The sequence below is a fragment of the Aphis gossypii genome, chromosome 2, assembly GCF_020184175.1.
Source record: "Aphis gossypii isolate Hap1 chromosome 2, ASM2018417v2, whole genome shotgun sequence".
In the NCBI taxonomy this organism is placed as follows: domain Eukaryota; kingdom Metazoa; phylum Arthropoda; class Insecta; order Hemiptera; family Aphididae; genus Aphis; species Aphis gossypii.
In genome coordinates this window covers 7,138,216-7,165,434 of record NC_065531.1, presented here as the reverse complement: position 1 = coordinate 7,165,434, position 27,219 = coordinate 7,138,216, and the positions used below count along the sequence as shown (strand labels likewise).

General features: G+C 28.1%; 1 protein-coding gene across 5 annotated transcripts in view; it reads right to left on the bottom strand.

Moving 5' to 3' along the window:
• Positions 1-27,219, bottom strand: part of LOC114125817 (apoptosis-stimulating of p53 protein 1) — a 94,996-nt gene that overhangs the window by 4,128 nt on the left and 63,649 nt on the right. For all 5 annotated transcript variants that reach the window (XM_027989597.2, XM_027989598.2, XM_050202288.1 and 2 more), the window contains 8 exons: positions 12,603-12,781; positions 12,271-12,464; positions 11,080-11,898; positions 10,894-10,978; positions 9,736-10,274; positions 8,028-8,659; positions 4,177-4,337; positions 2,828-2,961 (listed from right to left, as the gene is read on the bottom strand). In XM_027989597.2, the coding sequence (XP_027845398.1) occupies positions 2,828-2,961; positions 4,177-4,337; positions 8,028-8,659; positions 9,736-10,274; positions 10,894-10,978; positions 11,080-11,898; positions 12,271-12,464; positions 12,603-12,781 (2,743 nt within the window). The remainder of the gene's footprint in view (positions 1-2,827; positions 2,962-4,176; positions 4,338-8,027; positions 8,660-9,735; positions 10,275-10,893; positions 10,979-11,079; positions 11,899-12,270; positions 12,465-12,602; positions 12,782-27,219) is intronic.

The window sequence follows — 27,219 nt, the reverse complement described above, 5'->3', positions numbered from 1 at the left end:
TATGATTTATCGCATGAATGCATAATATAGCTTTCAAGTTTATAAAATAGTGTTTTGTACGGAGTTTAAATTATTTTTTACGTTCTAAATAAGGAATTCAATTTCGAAATAAAACTCTTGGTGGATACACTTATATATACACTTGTATACGACGACTGAGTTTTATATATGTTTACGTAATGACTATATACGTACTACACAGACTTGCGAGACTTATCGATTTTTAAGGGTTCGACGAAAAGAACCGAACGACGAGTTTTAATAACTTAATTATAAAATATATATTCACAGCTTATTGTGTTCGTTAATAGGTTTAATATAATCCCATGTACATATATATATATATATATAAGTGTTCTATAACTGTAATCCGACAAATGTTCACTCAGTACTATAATATAATAATAATCCAATAATACATAGGTTTAGCACGTAATTTAATCATTTAATTACTGTTAATACTAAATATATTATGTTACATTATATGAATGGCGAGAGAAATATCAATTTGTATTTGCGGAGGAGCTAGAAGAAGAATTATTTTTTCATCCTGCTAATGGACACAGACTAATTAAAAATGATTAAGTAGAATGATTACTACGCACGTTGCAAAATATTATTTTAGATTTATTAGTTATATAATATAATATCTACAGGTGGAAAATTTTCAATTTTTCATTAACAGCTAATTCAATTATTATAATTTATAATAGAGAAAAATCATGGGTATGAAAATGCAAAATAAATTACTTCAATAATGCGAATATTAACGATAAGCCGTCATTAGAACTTCCACTAAGTAAACAATATAATATTAAAATTTTCACTGAGCGTATAAACCTTATAAACAGGTCTTAAATTAAAAAAAAACAATCTGGCTACGAAAAAAAAAACAATTTCGGTTAGGTACAACAGTTTTATTTTTATATTAATTAAATATTAGGTGAATTATAACTTTTTTTTAACATCGAGGTATATTGAGAATTGCTTTATTTAAAGGTTTAAGTGTCCTTGAAAGATATTTATAAGCCTTAGATTTTAAATAACTCCACGGAAAAAAATTCACTCGATGTCAAATCTAGGAAGCTAAGTATGGAAAATGCTTTACGGCTACATACACGTTTTTAAGAAATTAGTTTTCCACAGAAAAAGCGTATTGTTAGGACGTATGTGAAACAGGTAAAATCACCACCATTCTACAACCTCTAATAACTGTACAATCCCCTGTTGAAACTATAAAGAGCGCTTTTATTTTCAAAGAAACTAGTTTTTAATATTTTTTTTTTTTTTTAATAGCTCTCAAATAGTCAAATGTACAGGACTTAGCCAATTTGTCAATTCAGTTGTATTTAATGTTTTATTTAGTAGCTTCTAGCCTAACCTAACCTAGTATTAGGTACTTTTACAAGCAAGAAATTAACTAATATTTGGTAATTATGTATCACTATAAATTATAAGTATAATCTGTCAAAATTTAAGAGAGTGACTAATCAATTTATAAAAAAAATAAACTTAATTAAATAAAACAACTCGCATATTTTGTGATAAAAAATATTAATAGTGAAATAGTGATAACATCAGTAAAAGAAAGTTAATACCTATTTAAAACTAAATAAAAATAAAAATATGTCATTAAGTGGAATGGATAGTAATATGAACCCCTAATGTGGGTACCCTCGTCCAGTTAAATATTTGTATATTTGTTGACTAAAAACTAAAATTTAAAATCCATAATTATCCAACATTATTTTTACAGTAATACGAGTATGAATACTTCGTGTATATTTCGATGTAATAGCACGCGTTTAATAGGGAAGCCGGACGAAATGACAATAGTCAAAAAGTCGATAGTCAAAATATCGAAAAATACGAAATATAAACAAATCAAAATGTATTATTACCAAAGTAAAGATTGAAAAATCAAAATTACAAATTAAAAATATTTATACAAACAGATAATTTGTTTTATCTTAAACACCATGGTATAGTCAACATTATTATTATTATTATTAAATTATACATTTTATTATTCACTTATGAATTACTTTATTTTATTAGAACATATTATAAAATTAAATATCTTTATTTTTTGCTAAAAACAAAATTCTTAATTTATAATTTTTACAATAATTTTTATTTATTATTTTTTTTTATTGAACAATAATAATTATCTAAAATTTGATTTAGAAAAACTAACGACGGTTGATATTTTGTACTTTTCGATACTTCGACTGTCGGCATTTCAACCTGTCAACGTTTCGTACCACATTCCTTAATAGATTATACTTAAAGAGAAAATATTTTATTAAATAAAAGCAAAACATAAAATAAATTAAAAGTAATCAAATATAAATTGAAACATTCAATATTTCTGTTAAATATGGTTATAATAACTTGATAACTATTTGAATTGATTTTACAATAGTCTAATTTAAATTATAAAGATGATATAAGTCATTTCAAATCTAAGATTATAATTTTAACCCAAATAGTTATGAAATTGTAAAAGTTTAAACTTAAACGTTATCACTTGTATTTAAATCTTAAACAAATAAAATTAAGGGTATTTCAAATTTGTTATATGTTTAATAATATTAAAATGTTACAACTTATAGGTAATGTTTTAAATAACCTTATGTAGACTTGCATAAAACTCATAAATAATACGAATTTTATAAACCCTTAAAGAAGAATATAGTATTAACTTTTTTTATTTATGGTTATATAAAATAAGAATACACTATACTACCCTTAAGAATTCAAATTCATACTTTCAAACATAACAGACTATATTATGTATATTATGCTATTGATTTTATATACTCACCATCCATCGGAGTCTTGAGCATTTACATCACAGCCAAACTTAACTAAAAACTTAACAATGTCTATATGGCCGGCGCATATGGCATTGTGTAGCGCAGTTATTCCTTCATCATTGGCTGCGCTTGGATCTCCCACCTAAAACACATGATAGTATGATGACGTTAATACACAATAAAATGTCTTTGATGTTTTTCAGAAAGTTATTCACAGTGCATATTATTATTATCATACATATATATGATACGTTATTATACGTATACATTATTATTTTACCAAACAACACTGATTATTTCTAAGTAACGTTTTTGAACATATTTTTTTAAATTTTATTTCTCAGTTGAAATAAAACAACACTTTTTTTAAAAGCTTTATCAAGTATATTATATTATACCTATTGTAATTCTTCAAGAACCGAGATCTAGTACTAAGAGACCTAACGGAAACATGTCTGCCCATGTTACTCTACACATAATAAAATACCACTTATATACATAATGAACTATTATTATTGTATACTTCATCTGTACTAACTAACATTTAAAATATTATTTTAAGGACTACGTTTTACTTTAAATTGTTACATAAATCTAAATAAAACTGCAAATTTTAAATAAATATGTACTACAGTATTGATAACAAAAATACTGTGTCTTAAGGCAACTCACGAAATGAGCAGTACGCTTAATTTAATTTATATAATAAAGTTGTTTATAAATTTAAATATATTATATCGTTTGTATTTTTTAAGTATTTTTATTTTTTTGATAACCTGATAAATAGTTTATGAGTTATAAGTATTTAAAGTTTTGTTGAGCGGAGTAATAGACTAAAATTGTGTGGGGTTTCCTAGTCTACTCTGCTCAACTTACCTTAACTTTAAATGCTTAAACCTCATAAGCAACTCGTCTAAATTTCAAATTGTATGAATTGAAAAACTCAGAAAAATAATCTTTATCAAAAAAGTAAAAATTAAAAAAATCCATAAAAATAGTTTTCAAAAAAATATTGTTTTATTTCAACTGGAAATTATGTAAAAAAAATATTTACAAAAAATTAAAAAATTTCGAAATAATGAGTGTTGTTTGATAAAAAAAGTAACTCTGTATGTCAGTATTGTCATACCCGGTCCTACTGTATATACACGTTGTACCGAATTCAGTAATCAAAAATTAGTTGAAAATAACTTAATATCTCATCTTAAACCCTTTTCCTCAACTTCGCCCAACTAATAATTAGACGCCGAAACTATTAGGTATATCTCGTAAATAAAATACGTGCTTATGAAACCCTTGCCGTTGAGGCATTTATGTAATATAAATAATAATAATATTAATCAGTAGGTACACTTACTTGTTCAGCGGTTCGCATAACCAGCTCGAGTTCACCCTCCAACGAGGCGTCCAACAGCAATGCAAGCGGATCGAACGATACCCGTCGTTTGTGACCAATGCTTCCGCCAGATTCCTTGAGGTTGCCTTTCTTCCGCACAACTAACCTGTTTCTGCATTCCACTGCAAAAACATACAAAATATTACTGGACGCACAATGATTGAATATGTCATAAATCGATATGCTACAAAAATACATAATTGGGGGACATTTGACAAAATAAATAACTTGAATTATCGAGTAGATATATAATATTATACGATAAAATATTAATAAAAAATAAATTATTTATTTCGTAGCCAAACAAAAACAATTTTTCCTTTAAATATCGATTTAATATGGACTAAAATTTGTATGAATTCGCATTTAATGCAATGATAATATTTATAATATATTATACAATATAGTTGTAAGATGTATATTTATCTCTTACCTAACATATTATCACATAAATTCAAACAAAAAAAAATATGTAAATTTATAGAAATGAAATCTTGAATTGAGTGCTACAATAAACAGTATGAAATTACAGGTTCAATGACTAAACTAACAAACCTTGGGTGAATTGGAAAACTATAATATTATATTTATATGTGCACAACCGTCAGCAACAAACGAAATGTTATACCTAAACGCTCGCAATGTATGTTGTTTCAGTAGTTTTACTTTCGTATATATTTACATATAAATCTGTATTAAACCGTATAGTATATCAACGTGGTTTAGAGATAATTTAATAGGTAGGTACACACTTCTATATTATACGTCATAACATGATAAATTCAAACAAAGTTCACCGATTCATTACATAAGTAAGATACTATTTATAAGTGTATCTATTAAATATTACAGTAGAATCATATGTGCTCAAAACAAGTAGAAATAAATGATACGAACTCATCTAATATTATTAAGGGTTACATTATAAACTTAAAAAGGTTTATCATCATAATATTGCTAGAAGAATCTTGAGAATTAGGATATTATTATAATGATATATTTTACCGACTCGTTGGCATTAGTATATATAAGTGGATAATACAGTGAAATTATACCTAAATATATATAAGAGATCCTTTAATTTAGAATATGTCCAATTCACGTTATTGTAATTTTTCCAAGAAAAATGTGTTTTTATTTATTGTAATTGCTTAAAATTGTATAATTGAACATTATATTATGTTCTCAGAGTATGATAATATTTAAGTAACTATAGTCGTTTTCTTAAATTAAAATAGCTTTAAACTCAATAAACTAAGACTTCTCCCTTAAAAAGTAAGTTACAGACAAAAAATTAATTATTATTTTAAATCACATACCATCAATTAATAATAAAAAGAAAAAAAAAATTACTATACTGTATAAGGTTTTGGTCGTAATTATTATTACAATGCCATAGATTACTAGTCCGGGGATTATTACAGAATTGTAAAATATAATTTTAACGAATATAATTGACTAAAACAATGATTAATGAATGTGAACGAAAAAATTTTTTTAGTCTTTATTTTTAAATTTATTTTATAAATTTTTTAAGCATTACTATACATAAGTAAATTAAGTAATCATTAAAAACATTAATACATTTTTAAATAGTGAAAGTTGTGTGATAAAAGAATCAACTAGTATATAATAAATAAATTTATAATATTATATTATAATTTATTTTTAATAACTTATACTTAAGCCAATTCCGACATACCTTAGGAACAGCATGAAAATAATTGTGATATAAAAAACTTAAAATATTTCTGAATATTTTGTTTGAATGGAAAAAAATAATAATGTATGTTATGGTAAAAAAGTTCTAGTACGATTAATATTTTTTTTTGAATTCCAAAATCGTTAATAAAAAGTTCATTTTTTTTTCTTTTAAATTTTCGATTTCATTACATTTTAAACTATAAAGGTCTATGAAAAAATGTGAGCATATTTTCCATATAATTGAATATACTTACTTTAAAAATCATTAAATTACTAAAAAAATAACCCATAAGAAACCTTGTAATAAATTTTTAAAATTGAAAAAAAACAATTTTTTAACATAAGTAATAAATAAATTAAAATATTTATACATAAATAACTCAAAAGAACCGAAATATTTGAAACATTACACTTTGTTCAGCAAAAAAATAATACTAATATATTATGAAAATTCAAATTAACTTCTATGAAATGAATTCCTTTTAAATTAGGTTATTTTAAAAGGTCTTCTTGTTTATTTTGAAAACTAATAAAAGTTTTTCAGTATTGACATAAAAGTACCAATAATATTCAATTTTCTATTAAAAGTCATTCTAAAAATTGAAAATTGGAGTTTTTTCTGATCTAAAACATGATTAGAGACAAAACAAACTAAAATTAAAAACCCCACATGTAAGTTTTTGTGAAAAATGTTTAAAACTAATTGTTTCATTGATTGTTTTTATCAAACTTACAAACAATAAGTAAAGATAGTGGTATTTAAACCATTGGGAAAATATTAAGTAATGCAACTGTTTTCAAACAAAATAATATTTCGTAAAATTTAAAAAGAAAAATGTTGACCAATACATATAGTTGAAGCATTTAGTTAGTAAATAATATAACTTCCAAATGTGTTGTATATATAGTGTAAATAGTATAGTATAGGGGTTACAGATAAAACACATTTAAATCAAATTCCAATTTACGCGCAATGTTATATTATATACCGGCGTTGTGGCGTACAGGAGTAAGTTCGACATGGAAACCCATTAGCTTAAACGATCCATAGTTTACCTCCCGCGAGCATTATAATATACTTACTACACTATACGTCTATATATTGTACAATATATATATATATTATATATATATATACATATTATAAATTATATACAGCGTGCACGGATTATCGAGCCACGAATTAGCATATTATTTTCTTCGATAGTTCAGTTGCCCGTAAATAGGCAGATCAAAAGCAAATTTCATCTGAGATAATATTATATACAGCATTACCTTTACCTCGCATTTGTTCTTCACAGATTGAATTATTTATTATTATTATCGTACATTTCGGGACGCTCGTCGTGCGTTATATTTTGTATTCTATATAGATACGTGTTTTATCAAAATCCACAAGTTTTGCATTAAATTCCTACACTATTTTTAAACTTGTAATTCGTTCGAATCCTGTTGTTTTGTAGTCGATGACATTTCAAAAGTAGAATTTCTGATATGATTCTTTTTAATATTAAATCAAAAACACGAAGAAAAAAATGCAATTTTGAAGAATTTATTCTTTTAGATAACGTACCGACGCACAATGCCTCGAGAGATTAAAAGTAAATTAGAAATAATACAATTTAGGTTTTATAAGTAACAGGTCATTGTCACGAACGAAATACTTTTTGAAAAATGTGAAAATCTCATTTATAATATAATATTATATACCTATTATTTTAATACTATGAACTAATATTGTAGAACACATAATACAATTTATTTGGGTTTCGAGTAAATAATTTGGTTCTGGGCATATTCGGGTGTTCAAACATTGAAATAAAAAATTTAAACAAACGTTTGGGTGCTTACTACTGTTATTATTCATTTAGTAGAAACTGAATTTTAATATTGTTTTGGTACCTAATTTTTTAGTTTATAGGCTATTTCTAAATATATTATTTCAATTCGTAAAATATTATTGATAAACAGTACTTGTCAATGAGTGGATTAAACATTAAACGAAACGTAGATTTTAAACTGTGTTAATAGCGAGAAATATTGATAAACACAACGTTTTTTATGTGGAAAGATATTGTTTTTCATTTCACTTTTTGGTGAACTCTTACCGGATATGTCGTCTCTGCCTGAGTCTTGACCAGAGTCTGGCGATGAAGAGCTGTGGTTGCTAGTACTGTTATCGTCAGTGGACGAAGACCCTCCACAACCAACGACCCCTATGCTGCTGCCTCCACCCCCAAAACGTGTCTCTAGTTCGTCAATGCGCTGGGCGACACTAACTGCTCGTGCTCTGTCCGTTTCATCAGTCGCCGTAGCCTGAGGATCTGGTTGTCTGACAGTTGATGAGGTGGAAATGGTGGATGTAGCGATAACTGACGGAGACTGTGCCGGTTGTTGTTGTTGTAGTGGTTGTTGTTGCTGCTGGTTATTGTTGATGTTATTATGATGATGGAGAAGATGGTGGTGGCTATTGTTGTTGACTTTGCTCTCGTTCCCAACGATATCCGTCACTGGATAAGAAGTGGTTCGACTGAGCAAGAGTGATGGCAGTCTAGAGGAAAGTTTTGCTTCATGGGGTGGTGGCTGCTGCTGTTGCTGATCCTTGGGTTCAGTTGGAGAAGCGGCTGCCGTAACAGACGACTGTTGCAATGATGGTGGTGGTGGTGGTGGAGGTGGAGGTGTTCCTTTGGTCGTTGATATGCTTACAGACCTCACGTTATCCAACAAATGTTCACCACTTCTAGAAATTGAAGAAATATAAATTTCAATTATATTATTCATAGATATTATACATACAAAAACGAACAAATATATCATTAAAGATTTTCCTATTTTTGAGCAGCATAATGAAAACGTACAAAAACTGTAGTAATAAGTCATCCCATTTGTTACAAATATAAAGTAAATCAAATTGCCCATGTTCTTAGGATAACGATTAGAAAAAAAATTATTTATTTATTATTATTATTATTATGATTAGAAAAATATCAGCTCACTGTATTGTTTTCTCCTTCTGTGCAACGTGATAAAATGTGCTAACCCAATACAATTTTTTTTATATTTTTAACTTGTCGGGATACTATCACTTATTACAAAAATTATACATAACATTTTTGAGGGTATGACGATAAAAATATCGTTACAAAACAAATAATAATAATAAAAAAAAATGTATTTTTAATATCAAGTAAAAAATCAAATAATAATAAAATATAAAGGTGACATATCAGAACCTCAAAAATGTTATCTTCTATAAGTTTTATAAAAAGTGATTTTAATGTATTGCTACATAAAAATCATAAAAAAAATTGTTTATTCTATATTGACCCAAATAGGATTTAATAAAAAATATATCTACCTATTTGCTGACATTCCCTTAATTAATTTTACTGGATAACTTAAATAGTAATTTAACTTGTAACTTCTGTTAATATAAATATATTCTACATGTACGAGGAAAGCTCATAATGACAGTTCTGGTTTTGATTGAGTCATTAAACCGAAGGAAAAAAAAGACACGCGTATACATCGTACGTCATATCATATTATATAAATACACATGGATAACTTGAGCTTATTGTGACGAACAGTAAGGAATCAAAATACAATTTAAACATAGTTTTAACCAACTACAAACGTTGTAAAATAGTCAGTCTAATTGGGAATTTTCACTTATATAAACATTAATGGTGATGTACTATAATATAATACTATATAATATTATAAATTACATTAGTATTATACCACATAAATTTGAACGTTTTTCACAATAATAATTGTGATGATATCTTGTGTTGTAAACATTATAACACTCACTTGACATTGCTACCGAACGTTGATCGCATGGAAGCCGAACTCGACGAATTGTCGGACTCTGACGAATCCACCAAGTTGCCAAAGCCAGGCTTGACCGAAACTCCGGAAATTCCACCATTGGGTATCCGCGGTGGTGGAGGAGTCAGGTCTTTTTGAAGTGGCGCTGGTCTAGATTCGGTGTAGTACGAACGACCACTGCCAGCTCCTCCTGGACCCCCGTCTTCCGACGACAGGTCCGGCTGATGGTACTGAGGTATGTGGTGGTGGTAAGCATTTTGCCTAGGTGGCGGTGGTGGCGTACAAGTCTTTACAAGTGGTGGAGGAGGTTTGGGGGGTAACGCCGGTTTTCCAACGGTTGGAGGGCTGCCGGCCCGATCCGTGCCGACCGGTTGTTCAGACTCCACTGCTACCCTAATTGGCTGTTTCAATTCTTTAGGCACCACTTGGTTCGTCGTCATGGAATTTAAAACTTGAGGTTGCACCGGCTGTACCTTAGTCGAAGAAGTTTGATAAATGGGTGAAACACTGCTGGTCGGTTTCTATGGAAAAAAATGGTATGGTAAACGTATGTTATTATTTTAATAAACATAACATAATAAAGCGTGTGATAGAAAATCGCATTACAGCAGTAGCGAACCACGCCTTAAAGTTATTACAAAATATTCCCCCAAATTAAATTACGCGATATTAAATTAAGTTCATCTTGATTTTCGTACTCCTATATATATCAAAATCTTGTATTAAATTATTATACGAAAGAAAAACCTGTAGGCTCTCGTAAGTCTCAAATTGACGGACTATAACAACCACTGCAATAAGGGCGATATTATTAATCGTTTTAAAACGCCTTAATCCCTCTATATAACGATTATTCTGACGTTAAACGCGTACAACACAATAGTCTTGATTAATACTCTAAATGATTCATTTTGATACTCCGTCTTTCATTCTCACCGAAACCCGGACAAAATAAAATAGGTACTATTAAATCGACGTGAAAATGCGGTTTCGAGTTAAATCGATTCATTAACATAAATTAATTCAAAATAAATACGTATATACTATATATAATATTAATATATATATTATATTATAAACGTCATGTTCTTCGAAAAAAAAATATAATATTCTAGATGATGTCATATAACATTCAATTACCTGATGATTTATTATGCCAGTGCCACCGACTGGTTGGCTTCTAGTCACCAGAACCGGAGGGTGGTGTATTGAATAGTTTAAAGGCCTAAAACATAATGTTGATATTATCGATAGTATTTTATTAGACAGTATCATATTAAATGATAACATGCAGCATTAAAATTAACATTAAACATGCTACTATACCTTTGAGTAGTATGATTAGAAGATGAAAGTGGTTTCGTGTGATATACTTGAGCGTTAATAGGTCTGCTGGAACTCTGCATTTGTAAATTTTGTCCCAGGTTTGTCAGAACTTGGCCGGTCAAAACTGACTTTTTGTTTTGGGCCGTTCCATTAACTTTTTGATCGACTCCGTAATAGTTGGTATTATTATTGACTAGGTCCCTATTAATGTCCTCGGAAATCTCTTCATGTTGACTAAACCACTGTTGATGCTGGTTCTGTTGTTGCAGCTGGTTCTGTTGCTGGTTCTGTTGTTGTTGGTTATGTTGTTGTTGTTGCTGATGATGATGATGATGTTGCTGCTGTTGCTGCTGTTGTTGCTGATGTTGATGGTGTTGGATGGCCGATTGGTTTCCATTGTAGTTGGCCAATGGTGAGAATTTGGTATTGTAAGGTAATGTCTGGTATTTAGGGTCAAATTTGCTACCGCCAAAATATGCAAGGTCACCTGGGTTACCGTTTGTCTGTTGTTCAATTTTATAGTTGTTATTTGTCAGTTGATACTGTTGTTGGTATGGGTCCATCATCGGTTTCTGGACCAAAGGCTGTTGAGACAATGATTTTTGCTCAGGCCTGCCAGACCGTCCACCATATGACTGTGGGTCGCCGTTTACCGTGGCGTGGCTAAGAATGTTATCCTCGGACTTGCGTAACATCGAATTCTTGCTCATCGCATCCGGTATGTGGTTAAACGGCTCGATGGCTGCAACGTTACCGCCACCACCATTCATTTTGCCATCGCACAGCGGCATCATTTGTTTACCTGGGCCGCCCAGAGATCTTTAATAAAAAGAAAATTTACATTTTAGTATAATGGTTGTTTAACATTTTTTATGTCTACGAACGAATATAAATAAATGTTTTAAAACTGACAAATAACCATAATGATAAATAGGGCAACTAAGGTAATAAATTATATTGTGATAAGATAAATCAAGGGGATGCACTCAGACAAATGCTTGGTAGATTGCATATAACCACAATCTAACAGAACAGTTACTAGAATCGGAAAAAATTGAATATTTATTTATATAAAAAGTAATATATTTATGTATTATATTTTGGAAAATAAAACTTAATTAAAAGCCAATCTTACGAAATCTTGAGGAAATCACTTTATATAGTTTTAATGCGCTTAAAATGGTTACTTGCCTGTTATTATGGCCTGGTTTGTTAGCTTGGATTTGATTGGCAAGCTGTTGGTTAAGCAGTCTCTTCCTGTGTAACCTAGCTTGTAGTTCCGATATTCGCCGATCAATAGATGCCATTTCCTCTTGTCTTTTAGAAAGAACTTCACGTTGTTGTACCAGCCTAGCAGTTTGCTGTTCCCCCAATTTGTTCCGGTACTTTAAAATTAAAAACAAAACAGCATTAAATGTGTATTAGTGAAATATAACATGTTTAATTAAAAAAAAAAAAAGAATAGTATCTATTTTCAAATATAATAAATTAACTAAAATTGATAAATAATAATCACGACTCACTAATAACTCAGCTCGTAGTTTGTCAAGTTCTATGGAGGCCGGAGACGTAGGCTGTGCATGACCTCGTCCTTTATGGACGTCTTCTAGTTGCCTAGTTAGTTCGTCCACTTTAGCCACAGCCATTGTTAGTTCTTTTTCTTTTTCATTAAACAAGGCACGGATCGATTCCAGGTCAGAAGCTAGAACAACAAAGTAAAATGTCAAAATGTGATAAACGTATTATATTTCTAGTATTAAATAATATAAAACTCAATTATGTTTGAGGGCACCGGAGCAAAAAAAAAGAAATAGTCACATAGTAGCTGGTTTCAACCGGGAAATCTACCTTTGGGCTAATCTCAAACTGTCACAATTTTTCAAAACCATTATCCAGCAAAAAAAAAAAATGAATAAAAATATTTTTCTTCTAACCTCTAATGGTTTTTTTGGTTTTTAAATCCTACTGCAAAAAAATGTTTTTAATCCCTTTGTTACCTGTCAAAAACTGTTCATACATTGTACATTTTACAAAGCATAACATACATATTTTTATTGTCAGACTTCATAGTAAGCTATAAGAAATGAGTTATAATTGTATTATTTGTCTGGGTACTAGGTATAAATGCAGCAATTTTACAATTAAAATTTCAATTATTTTATTTATTTTTTCGGTTAACCATAAAACTGCTTCACCAAAAATATTATAAATAAATGACCATCGTAAAACTATTGTGCATATAAACTTCATCATAATTCAATACAACTCGTATGAATAAGCTCCAAAAATATAATCCCCCGTTAATACTTTAGAATTTTCTATTTTATTCTACTCCTTGTAAAAGATAATAAAAAACGATTTATTATTATAACTATTTCATTATGAAATAATAACCAAATTTACAACTATCTCGGAACTTTTAAATTGTATTAAATTGTATTAGATCGTGAAATTAAATAAATTGTACGTTAACACTTTTGAGTAGGAAACTAAATGATTATAACCAATAATGAACCAAATAGATAATATTGACTGTGTTACCTTATGATAAGAGCCAATAAACGTGTAGTATACATGATAATGAAATTAATGAGTCATGTAATAATTGAGTGCAAAGGAAACATTATTAATTTCTTACATTTATTTTATATTACCTATGTATGTTAAAAAATAATAATAATTTTGAGTTTTTTTTTCATAAAAGCTGTCAAAACATAAAATATGAAAACGAATGAATTTCTTTCACTAAAAACATTTTATTTTTTTTTTTTTTTTGTAATATTTTTAAAGACTTCATGATATGAATATAGTATTTTATACAAGAATATATTTGATTATGTGTAATTTTAAACTGATAAAACCGTTTATATTTTTGTGAATTACAATAGTAAAAAAATAATTTAACGTAAATTTTAAGTAGGTACTGCGATTTTCGCAATTTAGTATACATTATATAACATAATTTTTAACAAAAAGTTAAAAAAATAAACACAGTATAAGCATAACTTAACCTTTCCTATACTACATGACATTAAAATGTATAGTCAATAAATTTAAATCAATGGTATGACCATGATAGTATTCATATTAAATTTATAGTAAGAAACAGAACAATGTTTGAATGTTAAATAAATATTGAAACATTGAAATTAATAAATATAATCAATTTAAATTTGTAATTCTAACAATTATTATTGACATGCGTACATATTAAAAATGGTTTTCAACAAATTAGTATGTATTATAACTTATTAAACTCCAAATTAGACGACATCCTTTCAAAAATAATAATCAGATCACAACAACGACCGGTAAAGTTGATGCAGATTGTGAACACAAAATAAAGAGTATATAATATACACTATACATAATACATAGATTATACATACAACATGTACACATTGAGAGTGTAAGAAAATTATAAAAAATACACAATAAAACGAGTACTATAAACCATGCAATGTATGTATAACATTGAAATACGAACACATTGTTCTGATAATCGTAAACTATACGTGTAAAAAAGTGTAATTAATATGTAATTATCGTGTCGAATGACAAAAAAAAAAAGTTCTAAGCATTATGTGTTTCATCGTTGAGTATGTTTTTTTCCTGAACAAAATCAACAATTGGAGTACTTTGTCCTCTAAGTTCGTTGTACTTTTTAACGGGTTGAATGGCATTTGTTCCATCTCAAAGCGCACCATTATACGATCAATGTGTTTAAGTATATAGGTACATGATATATGCGATAAAATTACACAAGTCTGATTGGAAACTACGAATGTATATATTATACACACGCCCATATTATATAAAAAAAAATAGTACACTATGTGTAAACATAATTATTAAATCTAACCTCATCACGATATATATGTCATCGATGATCTAATAAAAATACCTCAAAATACTGTACATACTAATATATTATTTTGTCGTCTTTGGTTTTGTATATAATTAATATTGAACATTATTTCAAGTATGTGCGAAGTAACATATGATATATAACTTTTTATCGACCATACTGTAGATATTTAAATCACAATAATTAATATGACGTATATTTAATTGTGCATCCAATAGATGTGGGCGTTAATATTTTTGGACAAACGGAATACGTAAGCCAGAAATTTTACTGTAGAAAAGCCGTGTTAAACTAATTAAATAACTGTTTGAAATGTTGTTGTGAACAACTGCAGTTGTAATTACTTCGATACAAAACTACTATCAAAATTCCACGATAAACTTTCGAAAACCAACAACCATACATTACGCAAATAAGTGCGCATGTTTAGGCAGAATACAGAAAGGGGAGTAAAAAAATTAAAAATACCACTGTGTGACATTATAAGATACGCGCGGAGGTTCGACAAAATAATAAAATATACAAGCGGACCGCACAAAATTTAATTAAACATTCTCATTTGTTTCGAAATCTGCAGGATAATAACGACAATACATTTCAGATTGTAAGCACCTGAATTGTGTTGCACGTAAGTCTCACTAACGGCGGGGTCGTATCGTCAACGCAAATAACAACACCGTCGTCTGAGTAACGCGCGCGGGGCACCAAAATTCCAAATATTTCATAGTGATTATTAGCGTAACGCGATTTTGAACATATTTCTTGACCACTAACCAAACATTGTAAAACAGTCGTGAACATGTTAGTACATAAAAAAAATGTCCCAAGTGTTGTAGTTTGAAACATGGCAATGGTGAGTTGTTAAATACGAATTTATTGGAATAATTTATCATGTACCCACATACATATTATATTATGTCGAGTCAACCGCATGTTTTCACGTTTCCCGGCTGAAGCCACCGCAAAAACCCGGATATGTCACGGGGTGCATAATATAATATTATACATTTTATTTCCCATTATAGTGTACACCTATTATATAGTATTATATTGGAATGAGTCAGAAATAAAATTGTAATCGAGTGAATGACTGTAAATTATAAAAAAAACTTAAGTTCCATGTTATTATTATCATATTGTGTATGACAACAAACCGTATATTATCAAGTATGCACCGGTTTCGATGTAAAGCGTGGTTATGAAAACGACAGACTAATTAAAATCTGATGGATTAATGAGCGGTCGGCTTAGAAGGCAGAAGGGTGTTTGAGAACTTCGACGGGGTAGGTTAGGTCACATGCATTCATCCGTCATCGCGTTACGCCGTAGTTACATATCACATAGGGTAGGCAGTATCAGATATAACAAATCATATTAAATTATTATGTGAGAAAATGTGATGGACCGCTCTGCATATGACAGACTGCATATAAAGAGCCAAATTCACGAGTTTACCTACTCGTATATACAATCGTCCTCAAAATTACAAGTGGCATTCGTGTTTTTAAAAAGGGTATACCTTTTTTTCAGTTCTGGTCGTAGATCCAATAACTACGTTTAAATATTTTTTTAATAAAAAAATTATTTACGTAGCATTGAAGTCGGCGTTAAGAGTAGACAAGGGAGATGAGAAAAAGGAGATTATACATAATATGTGTATATATATATATATTCTGGTCCATATAATTCACACGCCGCGCAATAAGGATTTAAACGTTTTATAATTGCACAAAAGTCTCTTTTTTGGAGTAACGCGCATATATATCGTGTAATAGTTTTGCAAATCGAAATTACTCACGCCGCTTGCGCCCGCGGCCATTCTAAACGGAAGATTATTCGTTCGGCCATTAAGCCGGACGAAGAATAAAGAGTAGGATGGGAGACATTAAAACAAAAATAAAAAACGACGTTCCACCATTGAACACGCGCGCTCGTATATGTGTATATATGAATATATAATAATATATAAATATAGTTTTTTTTAGAAGAGAGAAAAGTTTTTAATATAAATTGTTGCTCATCCACATGGGCGCCGCCAACCACCACCGTGGTCGTCGTACCATTTTTGCTCCATCTCTCTCTCTCTCACACGCACATACATGCATATACACGCACACACTCACACACTCGCACCATACTATTCACGTCTCTCTTTCGAACACTTCTTCGCGGCCTCGTGACGTTGACAAATCACTACTATCGCCAGCGGCTAAATTTAAAATAATTGTTCTGCCGCTGTATGCGCCGAATTCCCTTTACCCTCTCACCATCGCCCTACGCGCAAAGTATGTGTGTACGTACGACCGATATGTTTTTCATAATGTACGTATAGTTATTTTACGATACGTATGTGTGGAGCGAGTCAAGGCCGGTTAAACGCATAATAAATAATAATAATGATGACGATAATATTTCGTCTGCGATGGTTAAGTTAGGTCCGTCGAAACGTCGGTTATTGTAATATATACGTATGGCCCGCGGATGTTGTTTATGAAAAAAATAGGAACTGCAGATGTGAGCTGTGAGATTCTAGAATAGGGTATTACCGAGCGAATGAGCACAGAACGCGCGGGTTTCCACCAAACATTATGATAATATATCGTAATTTTAAACTTTCAATCCAACAATTGTTATCACGATCGTACATCATATTATATCTAGAACGTATTGTGAAGATTTTAAAAATGAACTTGTAATTTACAAAAGTTTTCTAATTGGATTATACCATCGCTCACAGGTATAAAAATCGTATATATACGAATTTTATCTTCCACTTCGAACAACAGGTTGTTACACGTTCTACGGACATCGGCACTCGTAATTTTAAACTAAAATTTGTATCTAAAGTCTCATAGAAAAATCAATTTATTGCAAGATGTTTCCAGTCGGAAGGATTTTTAATTTAAAAATAATAACTCATCAATTAGTTACACATGATATTGCACAACTATAGATCATGTTCTATTAACGCAAGTTTTTAAAATATTTTTGAAAAACGGAAAAGTCCATAAATTCGTTATAATGTCAGATTTATTCTGTTGGTTGATTTTTATGCGCAATTCGCATAAATTATTTTTGGTTAATAATGCATAGCGTCATTAAACCAATTTATATTAACCATGACTTAGATATAAATATGCAGCACTTTGGTCACAGACAAAATTGTCACGAGTAATTAAAAATTACTAAACGAGAAATTACCCAGTGCCTACATAATGGTCGGCAAATAAGGCGATTACTAAGATTTTTTTTTATTTATGTCCTCTGTCTTTGGTTGTTATTATAATATTTAGTAAAAACAAAAATAATTAAATTGTAGTTTTAAAATGAAATCAACATAAAAAAAAAAAAATAATAAAACGTCGCATATATTCGGCAGACTGATTATATATCTAAAATAATGGTAAATAAGTATTTCAAAATAGGTAATTCACTTCTTGGAAATGCAAATGTGTCTTTTCGTGTTTAATAAATGTTATTCAACCTTTGTTACGCCTATTTTCATATCACTCGGGTTTACCAAATTAACTATATAATATTATAATATGAAATATTGAATTTATAATACGTAGAAAACTATAGGTATACCTAAATGTAAGTGGTGTTATGTAAAATATTTATTTACTTAAGAAGAATCATAAAACATAAATTAATGTTAAGTATTGGTACATACAAATAAAATATCCATACACAACGTATTTAACATTACAGAAGAGCATGTAATATTTAACAAAGCATACAATTTGGTCACGTCGATACATAAGTAGGTACATACATCACAGTGCGATGAGCGTATTATTCAAATTTACTTAATTAAATAAAAATAAAATTGTACGAACGGCGCGATATTTACGAAGACAGTTACCAAAATAAATCATCGTACTATCGGTTTATGCCGTTGGGGGTAAAGAAGATTATAATATTTCCGTATTAACGAAACAATTATTCACGATTTTGTTTCAGAAATACCCCGGACAACACGTTGGAGTGGAGAGGGAAGGATTAATAAAGAGTGTATTGCGGTTGAAACCATAAATCGCTTGAACGTCAGGTAACAACGAAATTGTATTCCGTTGTAAACTGGTGCGTATATACATAATAATATAATGTTTCTAGTTGATACTTGATGCCATTAAATTATAATTCAATAATTCAATAAAAACCGGTTGAAGTAAATTTCAAGGGATTAATAAGGTTTTGTCCGGTCGGTGGAATTTGTACCAAAGATACACCTATCTTGTTTCGATTTTCTAACAATATTCAAAAAGCAAATAATATAAACTTATACCTATAGTAAAGTTATATGGAAATTAGAAAAACATGTACACAAAAAAAATTTAAGAGTCCAAAATACCCCACAACTGTTAAAAATCAAATACCTACATGAAAATCGTTGTACACTAATGGAACATAAAAAAAATATAATAATGATAATAATGTTCAGGGAGCCGCGAAATATCACAGTCTCGCACGTTTGTACGAGACGTTTCCATTTGTGAAAATTCAATTTGTTGCTCGATTCCTTTCCATTACCCGGTGTATTGTACACTATACCCAACAATATATTATGTGTTTATCAAGTATACAGAACATTCCTCATATCTACACACATCCATGCATATAAAAATAATAATATACGAACACAAGTAGTGTATTAAGTTACGTAGTGTATACGTATAAGAGTACTTTTTCACACGCATGCATACAATATAATAAAATCGTACCAAATATTATATTTGTCAGCCTATGTGTTATATTTCTAGAGAAAAATTCGTGATGAATATGCTGCTCTTGCGGCTAAAAAAAAACCATTATCCATGAATTCGAATAAACCTACTCTGGCAACCATCCGTGGCGGTGGTTTGTTGTGGTGATGATCGGGTCATTCGAATGATTATCATTTGTGAGTATTAATAAAGAAAATGAAAAAAAATTACATTCAAATTATACTGAACAGTATAAACGAATAATTGTACACGTTCAATAATCATATCAATACTTTATGTGTTTAAATACTATATTATATTATTATAATCATACGCATATTATTAAACATATATTTTACACCTACATAATATATATTGTGGGTGTGAGTACGTTTACTAACTGGAAACGATAAGTACTAAAATGTAAGTATTATTTGAGTTTTAATTGTTTTAGATGATAAAATTGTATGCTTTTTATGCTTTTTAAACCCAAATTAAGTATTCAAAATAATTACAACACTCGCAAATTCAAAACAAAGAATAATTTATATGAAAGTTAATAAATAAGTAAGTATTAACAACTTGCATAAAGTATATATTATATAATAATATAATATTTATAATATTTATAAAAAGTATAAAAATAGATATATTGAGTGATATTGAATGATTTTTCAATTATTTCACCCCGAGATAACAAATATTTATGCTAATGAGAATAGAGAAAACAAGATAATAAGTTTTAATTCTAAATGTACATACGATTACCTATATAAAATAATAACAATATGTGTTTAACACTTTTACATTTTTAATTCTTGACTGTGAAAATTAATTGAATTCACAGGTTATTATGTGTAACATAATCTACCATTTCCCGCGTAAGTCTAAAATCGTAAGAAAAAATGGTAGAAATGAATCATTCGTTTTAAAATGCTTTAATATTCTACTAAATTGTTTATTAAACTAATTAAGTTATAATTCATAATATTAAATTTATTAATGCATAATGTACCAATATAATGTATAATTGTTTTAAATACCTTCTTTTGCCATAATTTATAAGCAAAGGCTACAAATTTAGAATATAATAAATACAATTTATTTCACAAAAATATTACAATGTGACTATAATAATAATTTAATTGCTATCAGAATTTTTTTTTTTTAGAAATTTTATTGTTATTACGTTGTACTTTCATAATTTATTGTGATTTAATATCTTACTTAAATAATTTTTAATGGATATCATTGCCTGTAATTTAATCAGTCTTTTAACATTAAAAAATACAAATAATCCGATAATATCATTTACAATTTCTCAGAATTCAGGATATTTAGATAACGGGATACACTTTTTTAAACTTTGATCAGAATAATGAATATATTGATTATACGATAATTTGTGTTATGTATAAATTATCGTTTAATAAGGAGATTTTTTTTTTAACTTTAAGTAGGTACACTTAAATATTTATTTTTAAAATTCTTATGTTGTTAATAATAAGTGTATTTTTTCGTATAAATGTATGTTCAAAATTTAAAAAAAATTGTCACGATCACGAAAGTTTGTAAGTTATTTATTTATCTATAGATAACTTAATTTTAAGTATGCAAATGAACTAAAATTGAACACATCCTTATGATATAGTATTAGAGTACATTTAATACATACTATCTTAAAACGGTTTCTACTTGGCTACTTAATCTAACGTAAGAATACAATTTTTTTTCATATTTTACCAAGTCATTATAATGGAGTAATTTTATGATTTAAAAAATGAAGAATCAGATATTTAGGTAATTTAAGTTGTTAGCTCATTTTGAAGGACAACCTTACCCGGTTACCCTTTATTTTCATATTTTTTAGTATAATTGCGACATTATTATGATGCATCATAACATAATAGATAATAATATGGTTCCAAATTGATTTCACTTAATTTATTTTCTTTTCACTTAATATGTGATAGAAAAATCTATTGTTATTTTTTATAATATTAAATTTATTTTTTTGACAGACTAATTGGATTTATAATTACGTGTTTTGTTTTGTTTTATTTTTATTTTTTGTGCGTGTTTATAAACAATCGTTAATTTAATATATTCATCTGTAAGATAAATGATTTTAAAAATAATATTCATAAACTTCTAAACTAAATATTTAATAAAATTAAAAATATAAAAATTTAAGAAACTTCATATAGGTACCTTATACTTTACCAATATAACAAATCTACCGAAATAACTACAAATTTACGTATGTGACGATGAAATATTTTATGATTTATAGTATCCAGAATAATTTGTGAATTTTATTGAAACGTGACGGATGTTGCTGCAATATACAGCCTTGAAATATTAGTTTTTTGTAATATTTTTTATTCTAGAGTCATTTCCAAGCGTTATCCCACCATGTCATATGATAAATAAATATATATATATATGTATGCATCTCATACACACTTTAAAGTATATCTACATAGCAAAATAATATTTGAAAAAAGTTTTCAGTACAATTTTAATATATTCAGATTATTTGTTAGTAGTTTTGAAGAAAGTTTTTAAATATTATCTCAATATAATTGAGATTACTATTTGCAGATCAAAATATATTGAATGAATATACTTTTGTATTAATTGTCATTATACCGCTATATATATATATTTATGTTTTTGCAATATTATGTTTGTCAAAATATTTTATAAATACAACTTATTGGCCAGATATTGTTTGTATTATACGTATTATATTCACATAAATATTATTATCTAAATAATATGACAATCATTCACATACGATAATATGGTACATAAAATACATGAATCATGTTATTTATACATAGCTGAAATATAAAAATAAATACCTCAAACTCAGTGGAATAATATAGACTCATGATGTAGCTCTACAATGATTAACTATTATAATTATTTGTGAACTTTGTTTAGATAGGAGAGACTAGAAGCGTTATATGCTTATAGGACAAACTTTTGAAGATCGAAAATCGAGTCTATTTGATTAGACTTAAACCGAAGTGCATACTGATAAGATCTATTAATTTATGCCATTAGGGATATAATTATCATTATTTAGATAATTCAAACCGGATTAGTTAGATTACCGTATTCTTTGTTTACGTACAATTAAAAAAATGTACGACACGATTGTGTGAATAAATTATTAGTGGATTAAATAATATTTTTTCTCGCAGCAAAAGTACTCACATTTAAGCGCAAAAATAAATGCAGATTACATTTATCATTAATTATTACAATTAAAAGTTTTCATTTATTTAAATAAAAACGGACTTAAACTAATCATAGATTAAAATTTTTAAATGATGATTAAATTTTAAATCCCCATTTTAAATGCCAATATGTCATATTGAATAAAAGTCGAATTATTTTTTTAAGTTTATATTCAAAAGGGTATTAACAGAAAAGAAATATTTATTGGTTTCTTATTACATGGGATTAAAGGTATAAAAAAAAATATAACAAGAATGGCATTCTTAATATTGTTTTATACAATCTTTCTTCCCCAGATGTGATCCACTTGTTAATGGTCCGATAAACCATTGATATTTTAAATATATAGAATATTTATGGTCTCTGTATACCATTAATAACTAAATATAATTACCTATTGTTATTTTCAAGTATCACTAATTATCTTAATTTTTTATAGAGCCATATGTTTAGTCGAAAGAAGATTAAACAATTAATTCTGTTTTATCATGCCTAAGTTATATTCAATGAAATAAATGTAGTTGGTTTATATATACAGTACATTATTAATTATTATATTCTGTTCTATATCTATTTTTGTATCGATGATTTTCTCTTCTAGAAAAATAATTTTATTCAAATTCTCTGAAAAGTTTAAAATTCTAATTAAGTAAAAAAAAAAAATATATATCTCATGTTATATATATTAAAAAAAAAAAAATAGGTATTAAATTTAAAAATTAAAATTTTTGTTTTTGAACAAAATGAATAAACTAGTAAAAATTATTATAAAACGCATTTACAAAATGTTAAATTCTCTTTAAATTTAAATCTGAATAAACTTTGGTTTTTTATAAAAATGTATGATCATTTTCTGGTATTTTCAACTCTGAACTGTGAAACAGCTAATGATAGTCAAAGTAGCGTTTATTATTAATTTAGTCATTATTTCACATCAAGTTATAATAAATGATCTATTTCAAATTGCATTAAACATCATCCAATAGTTTATTCCTTTAATTATTTTAATAAATGTAAAATGAATATAAACGATTACTGGATAATGACCATTTGTACAATGGATTAAATAATTTTAATTATAAGATATTTTACATAAATCGTGAAGACCACTCACTCATGGCCTGAACAGTTTTTAGTAGATTTATACTATATTTACCAATGTACGCATGTAGAAGATTTATTCTTTATCACGTATAACTTTATTTTTGATACATCTTAAAAAAGGTTCTTTCCCTTCTACTTGGAAATTAACATTTATCAACCCTACATTTTTAAAGTGAAATCATTCGCTTCAAATTATTGGCTATATCCATAATTTCATAATTTCAATTATAGGTATTTTCTAAAGTAGTAAATTACAAAGTAACTCCTCTCTTTGATCAATAACTATGGCGATATTTTTGAATGCATATTATTCAGAAGGTAATTATTTAAAATATATAAGTCATAACATAATGTATAACATTTTTTTATAAAACACTCAACATAATATCTTCGATATCAGATTTATACTTAGCCAAATTAACTTTAAATTAAATAAATACAATTTCCATAGTAAAAACCTAATTTATATTCCGTATTTTTCCAAAAAAATATATACCATTCTTACAAGTAAATATTTTGCTTATTTTGTTAATATATTTGAAAATACAAATTAATTTATGGTAATAGGTATCTTTTTTGTTTTTATTATTTTATTCTTTATGTAACGTTAATTATATTGTATTTTTTATTTTTTTCCTAGTATAGTTGTATATAGTAACAATTAAATTGCGCTTTCAAATCATGTTTCGTATAAGTAAAACTTCTGTTGAATATGTTTTAAAATTTTAATAATATTTTGTATTTTATCATTCAATTAAAAATAATTGTATTGTGTATAAGACTTATTGTCGTCTGTTATAAATAAATAAATAAATATATTTATTGACAGTTCTTTAATTAATAAATCAAATATTTTCAATTGTTTTATTGTGTCATAACATTTAAATAAAATCGATTAGACCTGCAAAAACAATGTTTAATAATAAATACCTATCATTAATAAAATGTGACCTGTACGAAACTAAATTTTGTGATATCAAATCAATTTTTCTTTTTATCTTAGCCAGTTCATTTAATACGTCTTCTTCTCGATTAATTTCAAATTGTCTATAAATATTAATGTTATTAATTAGGATTATATAAAGGTTATACGAGTACCTATCGGTAACATATTTTATCCCATAATCAATGGCGCGATTGTGTAAATATGATTTTGGTGATACCGAAATACGTTTACACCATGAACATTATCGAAGTTATATTTATGAAATATGTAACTGCGTATATAAACACGTGGGAGTATTTTAAATGTATGTATTGACTTTAAGCTTCATATGTTTTTTGAGTTAGAATTCAAATAATAATAAAAAACTTTAGTAAAAACTGTATTTCATATTATACAGTATCCAAGCTCGCTTACATACTTATACGTGGATACGTAGGGATTTTGATGGGAGGTAAGGGAAAGGAGTCATGAATACAAAACTGTTTTATATACGCATTATATAAAATTAATTTACCCCTTTGCATTTGTGAGACAGCAGACAAAATTTATTGACGCCGCACAAATGTGTACCCTTCGCTTGCTTTCGTGGAATTTAGCCGTTTGAGGTTGGGAGGAGTGTGATGACATTGTCATCCTGGACACAGCATCTAGATGATGTATATTTTAACCAGATCGTACATGTTATTATTATAATATAATGTATTGCATGTCATATATATATTGCCGATTTGTGCGTTTCGGAATCGACAAACTATAATAATAATAAAGTATTTTCGGTTTGCTTTTCAATTATTTTTTTTTATACAACCTATAAATTTGTTTATTTGTATATTTTTTATAAATTTTCCAATTCATTGATGTACACTTTTATTTTTCATCTATATAAATTCCAGCGTTCGGTGGATTAGCAACGTCCATAATAATGATAACACTATACCTAAATATTATACATAGGTAGTTTATTTTAACTAATAAAAGGCGTAAAATATTAATTTTAATTTATATACAGTTCATAATTATTTGAAGCACGTGCTATGACATTAACCTCCAAAAAACACGAAATCTTACTTAAATTAAAAAAATTCCCAAATGATTTTTTTTAAATTACATATAAAAACTATATAGTTTTAAACTCCACTTGAATTATTTTTAAGGTCTCGTTTCTGAACCTATCTTATTCATAGAAAGTAATATAATATGAAAATGGAATGGATTTCGATTAACAGATCTAAATTTAGTTGCTACGCCGCCCACGAACATGCAGCGTATTATAATCTCGTGTACAATAGGATATACAATTCCAAAACTGTAACATACCTATATAATTTTCATGTATGGTTGATAAGCTAAATTTGTGTTATTTTTTTCGATAACTTTATAATAACATAATAATACAGATAAGAACGTGGCATAAAAGCCACCGACAAGAAATCAGTGGCTATAAAAATACGATTTCGGTCGAGGTAACGAACAATTCAGTTACTTCGTCAGCTAACCGTCTGCACCGAGATACGCCCAATTCACGTCACACACAATTATTATACATTGTGTATAATACGTATCGGTAGCGCTCACCCACAACCCTTTCGCCCCTCCTGAAAAATACCATAAATAAGTATGAAATAATGTCGTATACAAAATGTATATAGCGACAACAACAACGATGGCGAGAATCACCATAGGTACGCCACAACATGCGACTTATAAATGTCTCGTGTGCACGTAACATGGCACTGTGTGCGTGTTTTGAATTTTGAACATTTCAAACACGAAGGTGGCGGCGGCGAATATCGAAAAACTCCGGGAGGTCGATAGGTTATAGCATATACGTGATGGTTTATGATATATATAAATAAATAATATAATAGATGGTGGTTTTTATTATTATATTTACTTACTTACTTTTATTTGATTTTATTATTATTTTTATTTTTTACGGCGACGTTTAAAGTGTAGTGTTCGACAAAACGGTGCTAATACCGGTGACGGAATGGTAGGTAGTATATATACTTGGTATTTTATATAGCACAAGGAAGGTAGATGAGATCCAATATAATAGTGAGTGAACTAAATAAAATAAAAAATAAAATGACAAATTGCCATCACGAAACCCCTTGTATAGTTGTATGTAGGTATGTGTGTGACAATAAAAAAAAAAAAAAGAAAACAGTTACCGTTACGAGATAAATCGATTGTGCAGCTACTCTCCATTAGAGATGAAATTTATTATTTCATAACATCTACAAAACTCTCTCCATATAACATAT